The sequence below is a fragment of the Babylonia areolata genome, chromosome 22, assembly GCF_041734735.1.
Source record: "Babylonia areolata isolate BAREFJ2019XMU chromosome 22, ASM4173473v1, whole genome shotgun sequence".
Classification (NCBI taxonomy): Eukaryota; Metazoa; Mollusca; class Gastropoda; order Neogastropoda; family Buccinidae; genus Babylonia; species Babylonia areolata.
Genome location: NC_134897.1, coordinates 1,504,141 through 1,523,831, shown reverse-complemented (window position 1 = coordinate 1,523,831; position 19,691 = coordinate 1,504,141). Strand labels below are relative to the sequence as shown.

The 19,691-nt window shown below is 41.9% G+C and overlaps 1 protein-coding gene across 5 annotated transcripts in view; it reads left to right on the top strand.

Annotated features, from left to right (window-relative positions):
• LOC143297204 (carbohydrate sulfotransferase 9-like) overlaps positions 1 to 19,691 on the top strand; it is a 37,627-nt gene that overhangs the window by 4,192 nt on the left and 13,744 nt on the right. For 3 of the 5 annotated variants that reach the window (XM_076609408.1, XM_076609410.1, XM_076609409.1), the window contains 3 exons: positions 2,610 to 2,701; positions 3,892 to 3,929; positions 6,152 to 8,801. In XM_076609408.1, coding sequence (XP_076465523.1) covers positions 2,617 to 2,701; positions 3,892 to 3,929; positions 6,152 to 7,882 — 1,854 coding nt within the window. In that variant the 5' untranslated portion in view covers positions 2,610 to 2,616 and the 3' untranslated portion in view covers positions 7,883 to 8,801. Of the gene's footprint in view, positions 1 to 2,609; positions 2,702 to 3,891; positions 3,930 to 6,151; positions 8,802 to 19,691 lie in introns of those variants that run through there. The other 2 variants (XM_076609412.1, XM_076609411.1) reach the window with 1 other exon arrangement.

Here is a 19,691-nt window from a genome sequence, read left to right as displayed (position 1 = left end):
AATGATCATCGAAAAAAAAAAGAAGAAGAAAAAAAAAATCATTAATCTGTTGAGATACAAGGGTTTTTTCAATATGATAATACTTATAATAGTAATAATAAGATGAAGAACAATAACAAATAATAAAGAACAAGATAAACAAGATACCAAATGTCACATCATGGCATGTATACATGTTGAGATAGTTTCAAGGAGCACCAGTTGTTGTTGTTTTTTGTTGTTGTTTTTATAAAGTGTGTTATTAGAGGATTATTATAATTATGTTATCCATTACCTGTGGCAGCTTACTTCTTTTATCAAAAATTGATGTACAAACATGTCAAATTTTGCAGTATACTCATTTCTGATATTGTTAAAAATTCTATCAAACATGCATCATTCATATACTGTATTATGATGGCAGTTTTCATTTTACTCAATGTTCTATTACCAACACATAGTATGGTAGCCATTTTTTAACAAAATCACAGTAATTCATTTCCATTGTGTGTATATGCTTTTCTAACTTGTATCTATACTTGAGGTCAAGCAGTTGGTTTTATTTGATTGATTCTACTCCTGTGTATAAAAAAATTTGCCCATAATAACATTAAATCTAAAGTATCATCCATTGTATTTTTATCATCAGTTCCAAACAATGGCAATTCAAAGTTCAATGACAGTCGTTCACAGTTTTCACATTTCTCTCTCAATAGCTTATTAAAGTCCTGCCAAAAGGTTTGCGTAACTGGACAAAACCATAAATAATGTTGCACTGTGTCTTTTTCAATATAACAGAAATTGCATTTGTCATCGTCAACTACACCCATGTTTTTTAGGATGATATTTGATACTAAAATTCCATGACATATTCTAAGCTGAAACCATTTCATTTTTATTTCTTTGATTCTATTTATCTTTTTCAATGTTTTCTTCCAGTCAATCTGTGCACCTAACCTATTTTCCCATTTCATAAAAGCTTTCATGTCAAAAATTTCGTTTTTCTCCAAGATTATATCGTAATAAATCCGTGTTCCCTTTTTTACCCCACAAATGGTTTTTAACACCTTACTATTTTCATTGTTGTCATGATTCTCTAATATTATATTTCTTTTTCTGATGTATTCTTTGATTGATTGAATGCAACTAAGGTAATTTAGGTAATTCGTTCTTATTCCCCACTTCTTAAAAAAGTCTTCCTGCCTTAAAAACTGGCAGTTTTCATCCAGAATATCACGCACGAAAAATGCATTTTTTGCAGTCCAGTTCTTAAAATGAAAAGGATTGTTGTCGATTCTAAATTTAGCATTGAAAAAGATGGGTTCAGCTAATAACTCTTTACTGTTATCTAGTTCAGTATGTGTGTTGAAACTGTTAATGTTATTGGTATGGTGATTTTCTGCATTCGAATTTGAGCTAAGATGCTTCATTTTACTATAAAAATGCTGATCTTAGTGATATAATTGATGTTTTCATGACTTAAGTGGATATTTACATGCCCGTAATTGCTCCAGTGCCTTGTTTGTTTAAAATTTGGTTGTATGTTTTACAGATTAGTATTAATTTATGTTGATTTCACCACTATTTTCATTTGATACATGCTGCATGTGAATATACTATAAGTGTGCGTGGGTGCTTGCATACGGGCGGGTATGTGCGTGCGCACGTGTATGTGTGTGTTTTAGATAATGGAAAGTTATCGGACTTGCTTTGCTATGACTGAGTTGAGTGTTACTTTGTTATGTATATGTTGCATGCCAAATTTTACCGTTTTGCTTATAATCTGTGTGTATCACATACATCACTACAGTTAATTTCTCTACGAGATAATAAAGGCATTCAGATTCTGATTCTGAACACCATCTTCCCAAAGAACTGGTTGGCGTTGGAATGATACCCAGCCTAGGTATGGTTAGCCGTGATTATGGTGAAAACTATTTTGGGATGAACGTTGTTTTTTATGGGTTTTTTTTTTTAAATTATTATTATTTATCGTCAAGTGTTGACATTAATGGTGAACAAGACACCTAACCGTGGCATATGCCGTGTATTGATTTCGAACACAACAAGATAAACAACCCGATTTAGATTTCGGTTCAGGAGAGCGAATTTCATTTAGGAATCGAACTGTTTTCCAAATCCTGAGCCATGCATAACAGTGATCGATGTGTTTGTTTGCATTTCAACTAATGGGATCGTATTTTGAAGTGCTACAGAACATTAGCAACAGATGTGTAATGTTAGCCCAGTTGATATATATTTATTACACACACACACACACACACACACACACACACACACACACACACACACAGATGGACAAATTCTTGAAAAAAAAATGTCGGTAGTAAAACAAGGTACACTTTGACAAGAAGTGTCAACACTTCAGACCACATGTCCTTCTTCAGGGTCTTCGTAAGACCACGTGTCATTCATCAGGGTCTATGATAAGACTACAGGTCCTTCTTCGAGGTCTTCATAAGACCACGTGTCATTCACCAGGGTCTATGACAAGACCACAAGTCTTTCTTCAGGTTCTGTCATAATTCCACAGGTCCTCCAGTCAGTGAGTAATGGTTGTTTCAGTCAGAGATGCTTGTTTCAGTGCGTTGAGTGTGTGGTTGTTTCAGACCCACAATGAGGAGTTATTTGAAACGATGCTGGCTGTTTATGCTGGTAGTTGGATTCGTCACTGCTGGCTACTTCCTCATGTCTACCTCCAGTGAGTGCACTGTCCTGTGTGAGCTGCTCATGTTTGTTTGGTTTGTTTTTTTGTTGTTTATTGCTTTGTTTATTTGTGAGGGGTTTTCTTTGTGTGTGTGTATGTTTGTTTTTGTTGTTGTTGTTGTTTTTTGGTGTGTTTTTTGGGTTGTTGTTTTTTTGTTTGTTTTTTGTTGTTGTTTTTTTTGTTTGTTTGTTTTTTTTGGGGGGTGTATGTGCTTCTTTTTTGCATACCATGCTATGTGTATGTACTCCCCCCCCACCCTACCCTACCCCCACCCCCTCCCCCACCCACCCTTTTTATTATTGTTTTTTTTTCTTTGCTTTCCAAGTACCAACTTATAACTTTTTCCTTTTCGTACGTAATGAAAGTGTGAAAAGAGGCCCCTTTTTTTGTCAGTAAAAGAAAGTTTCTATTTCCATTTTGAATTCTGTCTGTGTCTGTCTGTCTCACACACACACACACACACACACACACACACACACACACACACATTTGACACACTCTGCCTCTCGTAAATATTTTACATTGTCTTGTCTCTTCTTCTTACTTATTATTCCCAGTTTCGTTTGTCTGTTTGTTTGTCTGTTTAACTGATTTTTTTTTTTTTTTTTTTGTTTGGTTTCTTTTTTTTTTTTTTTTTTTTTTTTTTTTTTGGGGGGGTGGGGGGTGGTCTTTTTGTTGGTTAATTTATTTGCGTCGTGATGAATAGCTATCTTGCGTATAGGTACAGATTGTAGGAAAATGTTTCAGCCATAAATCTCCATCCTTGTTTTATTAAAGATCGACTAATCAACTTACCAAATTATGCATGCGTGAGAGTTCATGTATAATGTATGCGTGCGTGTATGTATGTGAGAGAGAGAGAGAGAGAGAGGGGGATGAAAGGGGAGAAGAGGAGGTGAGGGAGAGAGGAGTGAGAGAAGGAAGGGGAGGGACAGACAGGAGAGATAAGATAAAACAAAAACAACAAATCTGCACGCAGGAAAATATGCACACACAAAAATGGGTGGCGTTGTAGTGTAGCGACGCGCTCTCCCTGCGGAGAGCACCCCAAATTTAACACAGAGAAATCTGTTGTGATAAAAAAAATATATATATATAACATTAATATATATATATATATATATATATATATATCCATGTATGTTTGTATGTATGTATGTATGTGTGTACATGATTTTTTTCAGAGGTGGTCAGATCCGACCTGACGAAAATCCAAGAGAAGGTGAGAAGTTATTGTCTTAATGGAATCATACCGTGATATTTTTCGTTATTGCCTTAATAAATCTTGACATAAAGATTAAAGATCCCTAATATTTTTCGTTATTGTCTTAATAAATCATAATTAAAGATTAAGGATCCTTAATATATTTCGTTACTGTCTTAATAGATCCATAACTTTCTTTCAAGTCTGGCCTTAAAACCCACCTCTTCCCAAAATAGCCTCCCTTGCCTGCCCTTCCTTGTTTTAGTTTCTACAGTATTAGAGTTATGCATGCGTGTGAATGACTGGTGCGAAAGCGCTTTGATTTGTCTCTGCACAAGATCCAGCGCTATATAAATACCATTATTATTATTATAACTTTGGTTGATTTTGGTGTTTGTCCTTTCCTGTTATTGTCTTAACGAATCATGACTGGTTAAAAGACTAAACGTCCCCGCTGTCTTACTGAATCATGCCTCTGGTTAAAGACTAAACGTCCGCTAGCCTTTCGCGTTATTGTCTTAATGAATCATGACTGGTTAAAGATTAAACATCCCTTGCCATTTCCACCCAAAGGGCCAGCGACTTCACATCCCACTGTGTGTAGGGATTAGCATAGTGAGGCGGGGCCCAGTCTTCTCCTTCCGCCGTTTTGAACTAACCTTCCCCAGCTGAGATGAGGTAGCCATTGACACCTGGGTGAAGTGAGGAACATCGGACCAAAGTGACTGTCCCCTAGGACACAGCCCCATGCCGAAACGAGGCCTCGAACCCCGATCACTGGTGAACACTGGATCAATTTCCAATGTCTGAGCGATTCGTACACGGCGTCTTGGAATCATAACTACTTGAGTAAAACCAGTATGGAATGCGCGTGTTTTGGGTTATGTAAACCGACAAGGTCACTGAAACTGGTAGGTTCCCAAATGCTGATATGTGTGCGTGTGTGTGTGTGTGTGTTGCTTAGTCTATTCGTAAACTTTGTAGAAGCTGCACGCCTGTGATAGACGTCAGATATCTAACCACTGAGTTGAGTGATAGACGTCAGATATCTAACCACTGAGTTGAGTGATAGACTTCAGATATCTAACCACTGAGTTGAGTGATAGACGTCAGATATCTAACCACTGAGTTGAGAGACTGACTTCAGATATCTAACCACTGAGTTGAGTGATAGACTTCAGATATCTAACTACTGTGTTGAGTGATAACGTTAGATATCTAACCACTGAGTTGAATGATTGACGTCAGATATCTAACTACTGTGTTGAGTGATAACGTTAGATATCTAACCACTGTGTTGAGTGATGGACCAACCAAATATAACCAGTGTTGAACGCAGAAGGTGTGATGCATGTCTGTGATCGACACGGAGCTTTCAAACATTTGCAATGTGGTCAAAGGGGAACTCTAAGATTCTCTCTCTAATATCTGTACTGTGGTTGACATGGAACTAAAAATCATCTGCAATGTGGTGAAATGGGAACTCTGGCATTCTGTTTCTGACATCTGTACTCTGGTCGACGCAGCACTACATGACATCTGCATTGTGGTCATGGGATAACTCTAACATCTGCAGTGTGGTCATGGGGGAACTCTAACATCTGCAGTGTGGTCGCAGGGGAACTTTATCATCTGCGTTGTGGTCATGGGGGAACTGTAACATCTGCGTTGTGGTCATGGGGGAACTGTAACATCTGCGTTGTGGTCATGGGGGAACTGTAACATCTGCGTTGTGGTCATGGGGGAACTGTAACATCTGCGTTGTGGTCATGGGGGAACTGTAACATCTGCATTGTGGTCACAGGGGAACTTTATCATCTGCGTTGTGGTCATGGGGGAACTGTAACATCTGCGTTGTGGTCATGGGGGAACTGTAACATCTGCGTTGTGGTCACGAGGGAACTGTAACATCTGCGTTGTGGTCATGGGGGAACTTTAACATCTACGTGTGGTCATGGGGGAACTGTAACATCTACGTGTGGTCATGGAGGAACTGTAACATCTACGTGTGGTCATGGGGGAACTGTAACATCTGCGTTGTGTCATGGGGGAACTGTAACATCTGTAATATCATCGCCGTCATCAGCGTGATGTTGTTGTTGTTTGTTTTTTTCCCAACCGACAAGCCACTCACAGTTCTATGCGCACTGTGCCACTTTGACCAGTCAGTGACCAGACTGTGGACAGCGTGTGTGCCGACAGAGCTGCTAACCAGCACGTGATGTTTCTGTTTGTCGCAGTCCCCTTTCTCCCTGACCAAAACCCAACAGCGCTGCCGCCATTCCTCTGCACGTTCAGAAGACCAAGTTTTGCGCTGCTTTGAGGACCTGGCCCTGAAGGCCTTCAGAACGGTTCCCAACTCACCCAAGAAACCAGCAAGACCTCATGGAATGGTCAGACACAACAGGACTTCAAGACATCCATTGAACGACGGCGACGCCGCCAGAGTAAAGGCCATAAGACATGAAATAGACATGCTTAGAAGACAAGAGAGAGAACTGACGTTGAAAAGCAAAACAGGAGATGGTCGCGGCAGTCAGCTTGAAATGCTGGGGAATCTGCTTCACCCAAAGCAGCCGGTCCGTGACGTGCTGCTCGGCGCTGCGACAGTCCAGGTGGAAGGAAGGAGAAGGGCAGAGAGAAAAACTTCACAACTGTTGATGGAGAACGCTGCTCCGGGCATGAGGGAGACAAACCGAGACCAGTCTGTCCTATCAGCTTTGAACGACGAGCCCAGACAGAGCATCGATCTCTTAACTGCTCATCTCCCTAAGCATTCCACAAAAAAGGATTTGTTGAAGTACTTCCATATGACCAAAAACTCCGTTAATCTATCCTTCTCAGCGTTACAGGAAATTGAGGAACGCTTCAAACAGCGTAAGGCCATTTTTCAGAAAGGTTGTCAACAATACCGTGATTCAGGTCTGTTCAGGCCTTTAAGGGAGTGTTCCTTGGTTCTGCCCAGTCTTCCTGAAACCGCCATTCCCAAAGCAAGATATTGCTCCATTCCCAAGACAGGTTCCACCACTTGGGAAAGAGTCCTGAATGCCATCGCCAAAGACAGAATGCAGAAACATGGCACAACCAAATATGTCAGGTCATATTCTCCACAAGAGTTTAAAGTGAAGAAGGAGTGTTCAGCCAGGAAGGCACAAGGTGTGACAGAACGAGACAAGGAGCTGAGTTTTACGTTTGTAAGAGAGCCTTACAGCCGGCTGTTGTCGGCTTATGTGGATAAACTGTTCAGTCCCAACACTATGTTCTGGGCTCACACAGGCCGCTACATTGTGGCCCATTTCCGTCAGGACCCCTCCCCGCTCAGTCTGTCGTGCGGACACGACGTGACCTTTGCAGAGTTCATTCGCTACGTCATCCACATGCAGGACACGGGTCGTCATCGTGAGGGCCACTTCGTTCCCCTCCACGACCACTGCCGCTTCTGCAATGTCTCCTATGATTACATCGGGCACCTGGAGACCTTGGATCAGGACATGGCCTACCTTCTGCACACGCTGCAGTCTCCCTTGAACATCAGCGGCCCCTTTGAACTGGACACCCTCACTAACAATGCAGAGTGGGTGTTCCTCAGGATGAAACGCCGCATAGTAAACTGCATCAGTCTGGACGAAGCCGGGCGGCGACTGTGGAAGAAATGGCAGATCCGGGGCCTGGTCAGCAAGACGGACCCTTTCCCCTTCAGCACTCAGCAGGTTCTCAGCGTCACTTCCACACAGGTGGCGGCAGCGGCTCTGGCAGCGCGAGAAACATCAGGAGGCCTGGCGGCACTGAAGGCTCAGAAGACAGAGGCTCTGAAAGAAGCTTTTGCCACAGTCTCTCTCCAGGATCGCATTCGCCTCCGACAACTTTTAGTTCTGGACTTTCAGCTGTTTGGGTTTGATCCTAGTCCGCAGACAGTCTTTCCAGAGAGTCAGTCAATTTCGAAGACCGATTTCAGCTATTTTGAAGTGTAATGTGTGTCTGGTGTCAGTACTGGTGGATTCATGAGCGCTACGTGATTCTTCAAAGAGCGAAGGCAGCCATGTGGAAGAGACATCTTTCAAAACCACTTTGTGGCGTGAATAGTATTCACAAATTAATGGGTGCAGTCGTCAAACATACATGTAACCAACTAGATTGTTTTCTTCAACTCGTTGTACGTTCGGATATTTGAGAAACTGAATGGCCTTCGTACATATGATTATGGATACCGGTACATTATTTTCCCAGTGTAAATGCATTGTTTCATCTTTGTTTCAAAGAGGACAACAGAATAGATTTCCCTGTCATTCAGTAATGTATCCCATTGTCCTGTTGTTATCATCATTATCAGTAGTAGTAGTAGTAGTAGTAGCAGTGGTATGTGTTTGTTGTTGCCTTTATTTTATTTTTTTTTTTTTACTCTGTGTGTGTGTGTGTGTGTGTGTGTGTGTGTGTTATTGTTGTTGTTAACACACCACTGCAGACGCCACGCCTTCCGTTGTACTGCAAGTCGGGAAATGGCATGAAATTTAATCTCATGTTAATATTGATATTAGCATTGTTTTACTATATTATGTACTGTTTGTTTATTTGTTTTATTTCATTATTTCATTACTTACTGTTTATGAATGTTATTTGATACAAGTCATAATATGGTTCATCAGCCGTCATGATAAAATTGAAGTGCAACGTTGTGAGCACAGTATAAGCTTTATGCTTGTTGATGCTCTTTTGTTATTCATTGCATTGTAATCATGTGTATTGTTGAATAATTAAAGATTATTTAAACCAAATGGCATGAAAACAGCCAAACTTTTTTTTTTTTTTTTTCTTTCCAGTGTTAACTGCGTACAGTATGACTTGATGTGGATCTGGGTTAGTCGCTTTGTCATGTTCTGTTGTTGTTGTATTTATTTGTTCGTTTTGCTTTGTGGGTGTGGGGGATTGGGGAAAGTACGTAGGGGGTTGGGGGGTGGGGGGGGCATTTTTGTATGATCGTGTGCAATTAAAAGAGAGAAACCCTTGTTCCAGTTGTCTCTTGTGTTAGAATGACTGTGCGTCTGCGATACCTTTGCTTTGTCATTAAAAAAAAAAAAATCCCAGTTTGACAAAGAACTTCCCCACGCACACATCCATTTGAAAGGAACGACGATAATCAACTGCTTTCATTTTCCGATGTTTGAGAGTTTTGTGGACAAATTTGGCTGTAGTGTCTATCCGGAACATTTCTAGAGAAATTGGAGAAGAAATCACGCCTATAGTTTTCGTTCAGTCGTGAACCACACATTCTTGAAGATTATAGCATGAAACGTATATCGCAGCGCTACATTCCTGGAAAACACATTTTATGAACAGTTAATATTCCCAATAGTGTTCCTTAATTGTTGACATTTTCTTCACGCTAGCAGCTAACCCTCACAAAAAGCAGCTTTATGTCATGCAACTTGCGCGAGCGGGCGCACGCGCGCGCGTGCACGCAGACACAGACACACACACACACACACACACACACACACACATACACACACAGAGGTGGAGAGGGGGGAGAAAAGAGGTGACAGAGTACTTTGGCTGTTTCATCCACAACCGCACACCTACACACACACACTCTCTCTCTCTCTTCAGCGACAAGGATACCGTGGAGCCAATTATTCTTGCCGAACAGACCATTTTTCTGCTGGGGCTGAGGGCCAGAACGTCAGCGCGTGTTGTTTGATCGTACAATACACCACCAGAAAGAGAAAGTGTATGTGGTGTTTGATCGTACAATAACAACACCAGAAAGAGAAAGTGTATGTGGTGTTTGATCGTACAATACACCACCAGAAAGAGAAAGTGTATGTGGTGTTTGATCGTACAATACAACACCAGAAAGAGAAAGTGTATGTGGTGTTTGATCGTAGAATACACCACCAGAAAGAGAAAATGTATGTGGTGTTTGGTCGTACAATACACCACCAGAAAGAGAAAGTGTATGCGTGGTGTTTGATCGTACAATACACCACCAGAAAGAGAAAGTGTATGTGGTGTTTGATCGTACAATACACCACCAGAAAGAGAAAGTGTATGTGGTGTTTGATCGTACAATACACCACCAGAAAGAGAAAGTGTATGTGGTGTTTGATCGTACAATACACCACCAGAAAGAGAAAGTGTATGTGGTGTTTGATCGTACAATACACCACCAGAAAGAGAAAGTGTATGTGGTGTTTGATCCTACAATACCACACCGGAAAGAGAAAGTGTATGTGGTGTTTGATCGTACAATACACCACCAGAAAGAGAAAGTGTATGTGGTGTTTGATCGTACAATATAATACAACACCAGAAAGAGAAAGTGTATGTGGTGTTTGATCGTACAATACACCACCAGAAAGAGAAAGTGTATGCGTGGTGTTTGATCGTACAATACAACACCAGAAAGAGAAAGTGTATGCGTGGTGTTTGATCGTACAATACACCACCAGAAAGAGAAAGTGTATGCGTGGTGTTTGATCGTACAATACACCACCAGAAAGAGAAAGTGTATGTGGTGTTTGATCGTACAATACACCACCAGAAAGAGAAAGTGTATGTGGTGTTTGATGGTACAATATAACACCAGAAAGGAGAAAGTGTATGTGGTGTTTTGATGGTACAATACACCACCAGAAAGAGAAAGTGTATGCGTGGTGTTTGATCGTACAATACAACACCAGAAAGAGAAAGTGTATGCGTGTGTTTTGTCGTACAATACACCACCAGAAAGAGAAAGTTATGGTGTTTGATCGTACAATACACCACCAGAAAGAGAAAGTGTAATGTGGTGTTTGATCGTACAATAGACCACCAGAAAGAGAAAGTGTATGCGTGGTGTTTGATCGTACAATACCACACCGGAAAGAGAAAGGTATGTGATGTTTGATCGTACAATACACCACCAGAAAGAGAAAGTGTATGCGTGGTGTTTGATCGTACAATACACCACCAGAAAGAGAAAGTGTATGTGGTGTTTGATCGTACAATACACCACCAGAAAGAGAAAGTGTATGTGGTGTTTGATCGTACAATACACCACCAGAAAGAGAAAGTGTATGTGGTGTTTGATCGTACAATACAACACCAGAAGGAGAAAGTGTATGTGGTGTTTGATCGTACAATACACCACCAGAAAGAGAAAGTGTATGCGTGGTGTTTGATCGTACAATACACCACCAGAAAGAGAAAGTGTATGTGGTGTTTGATCGTACAATACAACACCAGAAAGAGAAAGTGTATGTGGTGTTTGATCGTACAATACACCACCAGAAAGAGAAAGTGTATGTGGTGTTTGATCGTACAATACACCACCAGAAACAGAAAGTGTATGCGTGGCGTTTGATCGTACAATACAACACCGGAAAGAGAAAGTGTATGTGGTGTTTGATCGTACAATACACCACCAGAAAGAGAAAGTGTATGTGGTGTTTGATCGTACAATACACCACCAGAAAGAGAAAGTGTATGCGTGGTGTTTGATCGTACAATACACCACCAGAAAGAGAAAGTGTATGTGGTGTTTGATCGTACAATACACCACCAGAAAGAGAAAGTGTATGTGGTGTTTGATCGTACAATACACCACCAGAAAGAGAAAGTGTATGTGGTGTTTGATCGTACAATACACCACCAGAAAGAGAAAGTGTATGCGTGGTGTTTGATCGTACAACACCAGAAAGAGAAAGTGTATGTGGTGTTTGATCGTACAATACAACACCAGAAAGAGAAAGTGTATGTGGTGTTTGATCGTACAATACACCACCAGAAAGAGAAAGTGTATGTGGTGTTTGATCGTACAATATAATACAACACCAGAAAGAGAAAGTGTATGTGGTAATTGATCGTACAATACACCACCAGAAAGAGAAAGTGTATGTGGCGTTTGATCGTACACCACCAGAAAGAGAAAGTGTATGTGGTGTTTGATCGTACAATACAACAACAGAAAGAGAAAGTGTATGTGGTGTTTGATCGTACAATACACCACCAGAAAGAGAAGGTGTATGTGTGGTGTTTGATCGTACAATACACCACCAGAAAGAGAAAGTGTATGCGTGGTGTTTGATCGTACAATACACCACCAGAAAGAGAAAGTGTATGTGGTGTTTGATCGTACAATACACCACCAGAAAGAGAAAGTGTATGTGGCGTTTGATCGTACAATACACCACCAGAAAGAGAAAGTGTATGTGGTGTTTGTTCGTACAATACAACACCAGAAAGAGAAAGTGTATGTGGTGTTTGTTCGTACAATACACCACCAGAAAGAGAAAGTGTATGTGGTGTTTGATCGTACAATACACCACCAGAAAGAGAAAGTGTATGCGTGGTGTTTGATCGTACAAAACACCACCAGAAAGAGAAAGTGTATGTGGTGTTTGATCGTACAATACACCACCAGAAAGAGAAAGTGTATGTGGTGTTTGATCGTACAATACAACACCGGAAAGAGAAAGTGTATGTGGTGTTTGATCGTACAATACACCACCAGAAAGAGAAAGTGTATGCGTGGTGTTTGATCGTACAACACCAGAAAGAGAAAGTGTATGTGGTGTTTGATCGTACAATACAACACCAGAAAGAGAAAGTGTATGTGGTGTTTGATCGTACAATACACCACCAGAAAGAGAAAGTGTATGTGGTGTTTGATCGTACAATATAATACAACACCAGAAAGAGAAAGTGTATGTGGTAATTGATCGTACAATACACCACCAGAAAGAGAAAGTGTATGTGGCGTTTGATCGTACACCACCAGAAAGAGAAAGTGTATGTGGTGTTTGATCGTACAATACACCACCAGAAAGAGAAAGTGTATGTGGTGTTTGATCGTACAATACAACACCAGAAAGAGAAAGTGTATGTGGTGTTTGATCGTACAATACACCACCAGAAAGAGAAAGTGTATGTGGTGTTTGATCGTACAATACAACACCGAAACACCGCACCAGCATGCGTTCAGTTAAGTGGTCAATTGAGTGAGGAACCTTGGTGAATTGAGATCAGTGGGCCACCAGTTTGAATTGCATTTCCACTTTGTTCACAGGTCACTGATGCAAAGAACTGTTTGTTCACAGTTCAGCGATGCAAATGATTGTTCACAGTTCTTTGATTCAAAGGATTGTTTGTTCACAGTTCAATGATGCAAAGGATTGTTTGTTCACAGTTCAGTGATGCAAGGAATTGTTCACAGTTCAATGATGAAAAGGATTTCGCTGGACAAAGGTAAGATAATCTCAAGATGAAGGTGTCCAAATAATGATTAATGTTTGTTACCCTAACAAGTAATCTCAGTCCTGTCTCAGTGAGGCAAAAGCCATTCTGTGACGAGCATAATAACCATACTATGGAATTAATGTATGTTCACAACAAAATTTGATACTGGCACCCATGTGTCTCGCATGAATAATGGATTTTTGGTGTGCGGTGTACAGCAGCACACATATCAGTGGGCTACAGACGATGTCTGTTACCATTGTTGACCAAAGGATTCGCGGACTCGGCTGGTGATAATTGTGTGTGTGTGTGTGTGTGTGAGAGAGAGAGAGAGAGATGGCGGAGACATTAAAAGGGGGGAAGACCAATGGTAAGATGCTCTCTACTTATTTATCTATTTATTCATTTATTTATTTTTGTTTATTTACTTGTGTCCAAACTAACCTATCCATCATGTAAAAGCAAGAGGGAAAGCCTTCATTGCTGACTTGTGATTCATGTTGCATACCAGCAACACGGAAAACACTGACATCATTTAAAGTGATCCCTGTTGCACACTAACAACACGGGAAACGCCGACATCATTTAAAGTGATCCCTGTTGCACACCAACAACACGGAAAACGCCGACATCATTTAAAGTGATCCCTGTTGCACACTAACAACACGGAAAACGCCGACATCATTTAAAGTGATCCCTGTTGCACACTAACAACACGGGAAACGCCGACATCATTTAAAGTGATCCCTGTTGCACACCAACAACACGGAAAACGCCGACATCATTTAAAGTGATCCCTGTTGCACACCAACAACACGGGAAACGCCGACATCATTTAAAGTGATCCCTGTTGCACACTAACAACACGGAAAACGCCGACATCATTTAAAGTGATCCCTGTTGCACACCAACAACACGGGAAACGCCGACATCATTTAAAGTGATCCCTGTTGCACACTAACAACACGGGAAACGCCGACATCATTTAAAGTGATCCCTGTTGCACACCAACAACACGGGAAACGCCGACATCATTTAAAGTGATCCCTGTTGCACACCAACAACACGGGAAACGCCGAGAAGAAGAGCTAGAAAAAGAGATGGGGCTGGCGGTTACCACAGATACATATCACGATCTACAGCATGTATGTGCTCATAATCAGAAACTAATGTTTCTCGAGCTGAAAGCTGTGTTCAGGAAACGCAATAAACTCGCCACATCGATCGGCACCACACCCCCCCCTCCCCCCCTGCCCCCCAGCCCCTCTCCCCCCCAGCCCCTCCCCCCCGTTCTTAAACATTGTACGGTAAGAGATGAGACCTATGCATTAATTCCTCTTTGAATGAAGCATAGCGGCCTCCTTCAACTCCTGTCCATAATGTGTCAAATCAAATTATAGTCAAGTGAACTTATATATAGTTAATATATAGTAAGTATATAGTAAATATAGATGAGGACAATTTGAGCTCAAAACAAAAATAGATTCACAGACTAATCCAAGCCATGCGTTCTCATCTCCCGTTTCGACGATAATCTGCAAAGGTTCCTGCAACGTATCGTTCCAGATTCCAGATGTTAACGCCATCTTTTGTTGGAATCTGCGTGCTTAATTTTTTTTTTTTTTTTTTTTTTTTTTTTTTTTTAAATTTCCAGAGGAAATGAATTTGTAACAATTTACCACGGAGAAACACACAATGACATACGCACATACATACACACACATGCATGCATACGCGCAGACAACCGAAACTCAGGGTTATTATATAGACTCACATTGTGTCTCGAAACACACACGTGAGCCAAAAAAGTAGCTTCATAAGCTGCGTAAAGTGGACTCCATCAGTCACGGCGTTCACAATCACCACGTGCCAGACAGTGCCGTACCTTTTCCTTGTCAGTGATGACCGCTGTGGTACGTCTGTCCTGTGATTGTCTCCACCTGCATGGCTATTAGCGGTCAGGACAAGCCCCTAATTACTGCTGCCACCAAGCTTCTTGTCATTGTGTCTTCGGGTCAGGCTTATCCTTGATCGCAGCAGTTTGAAGTGGTGTCTCATATGTCCTTTGACTTGGTCTCTTTTGTGGTGACGTATCATCAGTATAAACACAGGTGTCGTGGCGAAGTTGGTTGGACCTTGAACTTTTGAGCCAGTGATCAGGGTTCGTGGCCATGTTTCAGCATGGTGTTGTGTCTTTGGGTAAGTCGCTTTACTCCGATGTTCCTCACTTCCCCATGGTGTACATGGATACCTGGCTTGGATAGGGGAACGTTTTCCCTCATGGTGTACATGGATACCTGGTTTGGATAGGGGAACGTTTTCCCTCATGGTGTACATGGATACCTGGCTTGGATAGGGGAACGTTTTCCCTCATGGTGTACATGGATACCTGGTTTGGATAGGGGAATGTTTTTCCCCATGGTTTACATGGATACCTGGTTTGGATAGGGGAACGTTTTCCCTCATGGTGTACATGGATACCTGGCTTGGATAGGGGAACGTTTTCCCTCATGGTGTACATGGATACCTGGTTTGGATAGGGGAATGTTTTTCCCCATGGTTTACATGGATACCTGGTTTGGATAGGGGAACGTTTTCCCTCATGGTGTACATGGATACCTGACTTGGATAGGGGAACGTTTTCCCTCATGGTGTACATGGATACCTGGTTTGGATAGGGGAATGTTTTCCCCCATCGTGTACATGGATACCTGGCTTGGATAGGGGAACGTTTTTTTTAAAAAGGCAAAAGGAGAGTATTGGGTCTCGTTTTCCTCTGCCGAGCTGTCGACAGAACGGATTGAATTTCCTGTCCTGATGGCGTAACGTGTGTGTGTGTGTGTATTGGGTCTCGCTTTCCTATGCCGAGCTATCGACAGAACGGATTGAATTCCCTGTCCTGATGGTGTAACCTCTGTGTGTGTGTGTGTGTGTGTGTGTGTGTACAATTTCCTTCTGCCCTGCCTTCCCAGATATCTGTTAGACAGACTTAACGAATTCAGAATGATAATAATAATAATAATTATGGATACTTGTTGAGCGCTTTCCTCACTGAAAGGGAGCTCAAAACACTTTACAATAAACATCAGACACACACACACACACACACACACAAACGCGCGCGCGCGCGCGCAACAACTTACAAAAGGAAGAAGGGGGGCGCGCCGGGGGGGGGGGGGGCGGGGGGGGGGAATTTTATACACAAAAGCATTCAAAGACTACGCCTATTACATTTCTCAGTCACACACACACGCGCGCGCGCGCGCGAGAATTTGGCATGGATTATAACTGATTGGAATTGGAAAGTGATTGAATGTCGATGTAAAGGCGTTTTCAAAAAGATGTGTTGTTAAACCGGTTTTACAAGATTGAAATGAGGAAGACTGGCGAAGATCGTGAGGTAAATTGTCCATACTGATGGAGCTGAATGAGAAAAGGAAGAATCACCGAAGGACTGGGTTTTAACACGGGTAGCGAGTAGCCGCTGTGAACTGGAAGATGATCTGAGTCGTCGTGGGGGTGTGTTGGTTTGAATGACTTCTCTCAAATATTGAGGGGCTGCACAGGAAATGGAGTTGAATTTAAGAGTTGCGACTTAATACCGAACGCGGGCAGAAAATGGTAACCAGTGAAGAAAATGCAGAAGATGAATGATATTGTCAGACTTTTTGGTTCTAAAGATTAACCTTGCTGAAGTTTAATGCTGCCAGACTCATTTGTAGAGCTTCTAAATGTTTCTTCGCTCCTTCAGTCTCTCCACGTGTTGCCTGTTTCTAATCGAATAGACTATAAGCTATCCACTCCAATTTCTTCTGCAGTCGGCGGGTCTGGCCCACAGTGTTTTTCTGAACTCCTCCATATCTATACTCCGTCTCGCTAGCTCCGTTCTTATATCTGATACTCGACTTCTCAGGTTACCTCAAGTCGGAAGTAAGACCTACAGACACAGATTGTTTTCTTTTTAATCGCTAAAAGACGCGGAACAGACTTTCTGATAACCACCGACATTCTGACTCTCTCACACATGTGCACGTATGTGTACGAATGTGTGTTTGTGTGTGTTCGCATGTTTACGCGCGCGTGTGTGGTTGTGTGTGCGCATCTGTCTGTCTGTTTGTTATGTGTGTGTGTGTGTGTGTTGTTATGTGTGTGTGTGTGTGTGTGCGCTCGATTAGCACGAAGATCAGCCTGTTTATCTCCGACGTCAAGTCAGTCCTGTATGGAGCAGAGACATGGAGGACAACAAAGACCACCATCAGGAAAGTGCAGACCATCATCAACAGCTGCCTGAGATCCTCCAGATACGCTGGCCCGACACTATCAGCAACGCAGACCTGTGGCAGCGTACCAACCAGCTGCCAGCCGAAGACGAGATTCGGCGCAGAAGATGGAGATAGATCGGGCACACCCTGAGGAAGCCAGACAGTAACATCACCAGGCAGGCACTGAAATGGAATCCCCAGGGCAAACGGAAGAGAGGAAGGCCAAGAAACACCTGGCGACGTGACCTCGTAGGCAGACATTAAGAAGATGGGGCACACCTGGAGACAGTTAGAAAGGGCAGCCCAGGACAGAGGACTCTGGCGGACTGTTGTCAGCAGCGTATGCTCCGGGGAGGGGGGGGGGGAGTGATGGGCATAACTGAACCGAACTGAACTGAAGTAGTTGTTGATGTCCATATGGCCAGACATACAGAATGTTGATCATTTTCAGTGTTAATGGTGTTGATGTCCATGTGGCCAGATATACAGAATGTTGATCATTTGCAGTGTTAATGGTGTTGATGTCCATGTGGCCAGACATACAGAATGTTGATCATTTGCAGTGTTAATGGTGTTGATGTCCATGTGGCCAGATATACAGAATGTTGATCATTTGCAGTGTTAATGGTGTTGATGTCCATGTGGCCAGACATACAGAATGTTGATCATTTTCAGTGTTAATGGTGTTGATGTCCATGTGGCCAGACATACAGAATGTTGATCATTTTCAGTGTTAATGGTGTTGATGTCCATATGGCCAGACATACAGAATGTTGATCATTTTCAGTGTTAATGGTGTTGATGTCCATGTGGCCAGACATACAGAATGTTGATCATTTTCAGTGTTAATGGTGTTGATGTCCATGTGGCCAGACATACAGAATGTTAATCATTTTCAGTGTTAATGGTGTTGATGTCCTTGTGGCCAGACATACATAATGCTGATCATTTTCAGTGTGAATGGTGTTGATGTCCATGTGGCCAGACATACATAATGCTGATCATTTTCAGTGTGAATGGTGTTGATGTCCATATGGCCAGACACTACAATGGGAGTTCCGTTGCAGCTTAGTCTTGTTTTCATGGACTGATCGAATATCAGACTAAGAGACCAGATTCTCTGTGCTGTAGCCTTGGGGGCTAGTTGGCCTGTGGGGACCATCCTGTACGACTGTCCTAAAGCCTTATGGCCGAGAGAGTGGGAATGTAACTTGGACAAGACAATCTCCGCTGTAACCAAATTCTAGCCCATATAGTCTGAACAGCAACTACCTCCACTGCTGTTCTGATGGCCATGGTCGGACACGACTGATTATCCTTCGTTAACCGTATAATCGTATCACGCCAATGTGATGCTGAACGGTCTCCCGCTAACTTCTGGCAGTCCTCAAAGGTTTTTTCACAATCATTTGAATCCGAAAACACTGTTTGGGCACATCGAAACAATAAAGACAAACCTCGTTCACATCCACGAGACGTGCAATCGCACAACGGAGAAAAAAAGAGAAAAAAAAGGTTAATCATGAAGAAGAAAAAAAAGAATAAACAAAGAGACAAGGTAACATAACGTGTACAATCAGTTGCGTGATGGGTGATTTTAACAATGAGAATTTCATGAAAAAGCTTTGATAGATATTGTGGAATAGAATTTTTGGATTAAAGAAAACCTGCCAGACACAAATGCGCACACGCAGATGAATAATTCTCCATTCAATGTATCGAAACAAATAGAGAAGAGAAACAAGACCCCCCCCCCCCCTCCTCCTCCCCACCCCTGGAAACGAATCACATGTAGCTTTTAGTAATGTTTTCCTGACATAAACAATAGACTAAGAACATTAATGTTATCGCATTGATTCAATAGTGATTTTCCAAAATTTTGCCAGATTCAGCAACATGGACCGACGTGTGACTGCCTGTCACATCCTCCGTGTCACTGGTCCCACTGATTTCCACTTTAGGGATTGGGAGTGATCACAAAGACACTCTTTGCCTGTTGTTGTTGTTGTTGTTTTGTTTTGCTTTTTTGTTTGTTTGTTGTTGTTGTTTTGTTGTTGTTGTTTTTTTTTGGGGGGGGTTGTTTGTTGTTGTTGGGTTGTTGTTGTTGTTTTTTTTTTGTTTTTTTTGTTTTTGTTTTTTTTTGGGGGGGGGGATTGTTTGTTTGTTGTTGCTGTTTTTAAAGGCAGGTGTGTGCTTTTTTTTTTAAAGAATAGGTAACTAAATCTGAAACCGTAAGACTGTGATGTGATTTTTTTTTTAATTAAAAGCTTCTGTGATATAATGTCCATTGGAAATGAAATCTTTG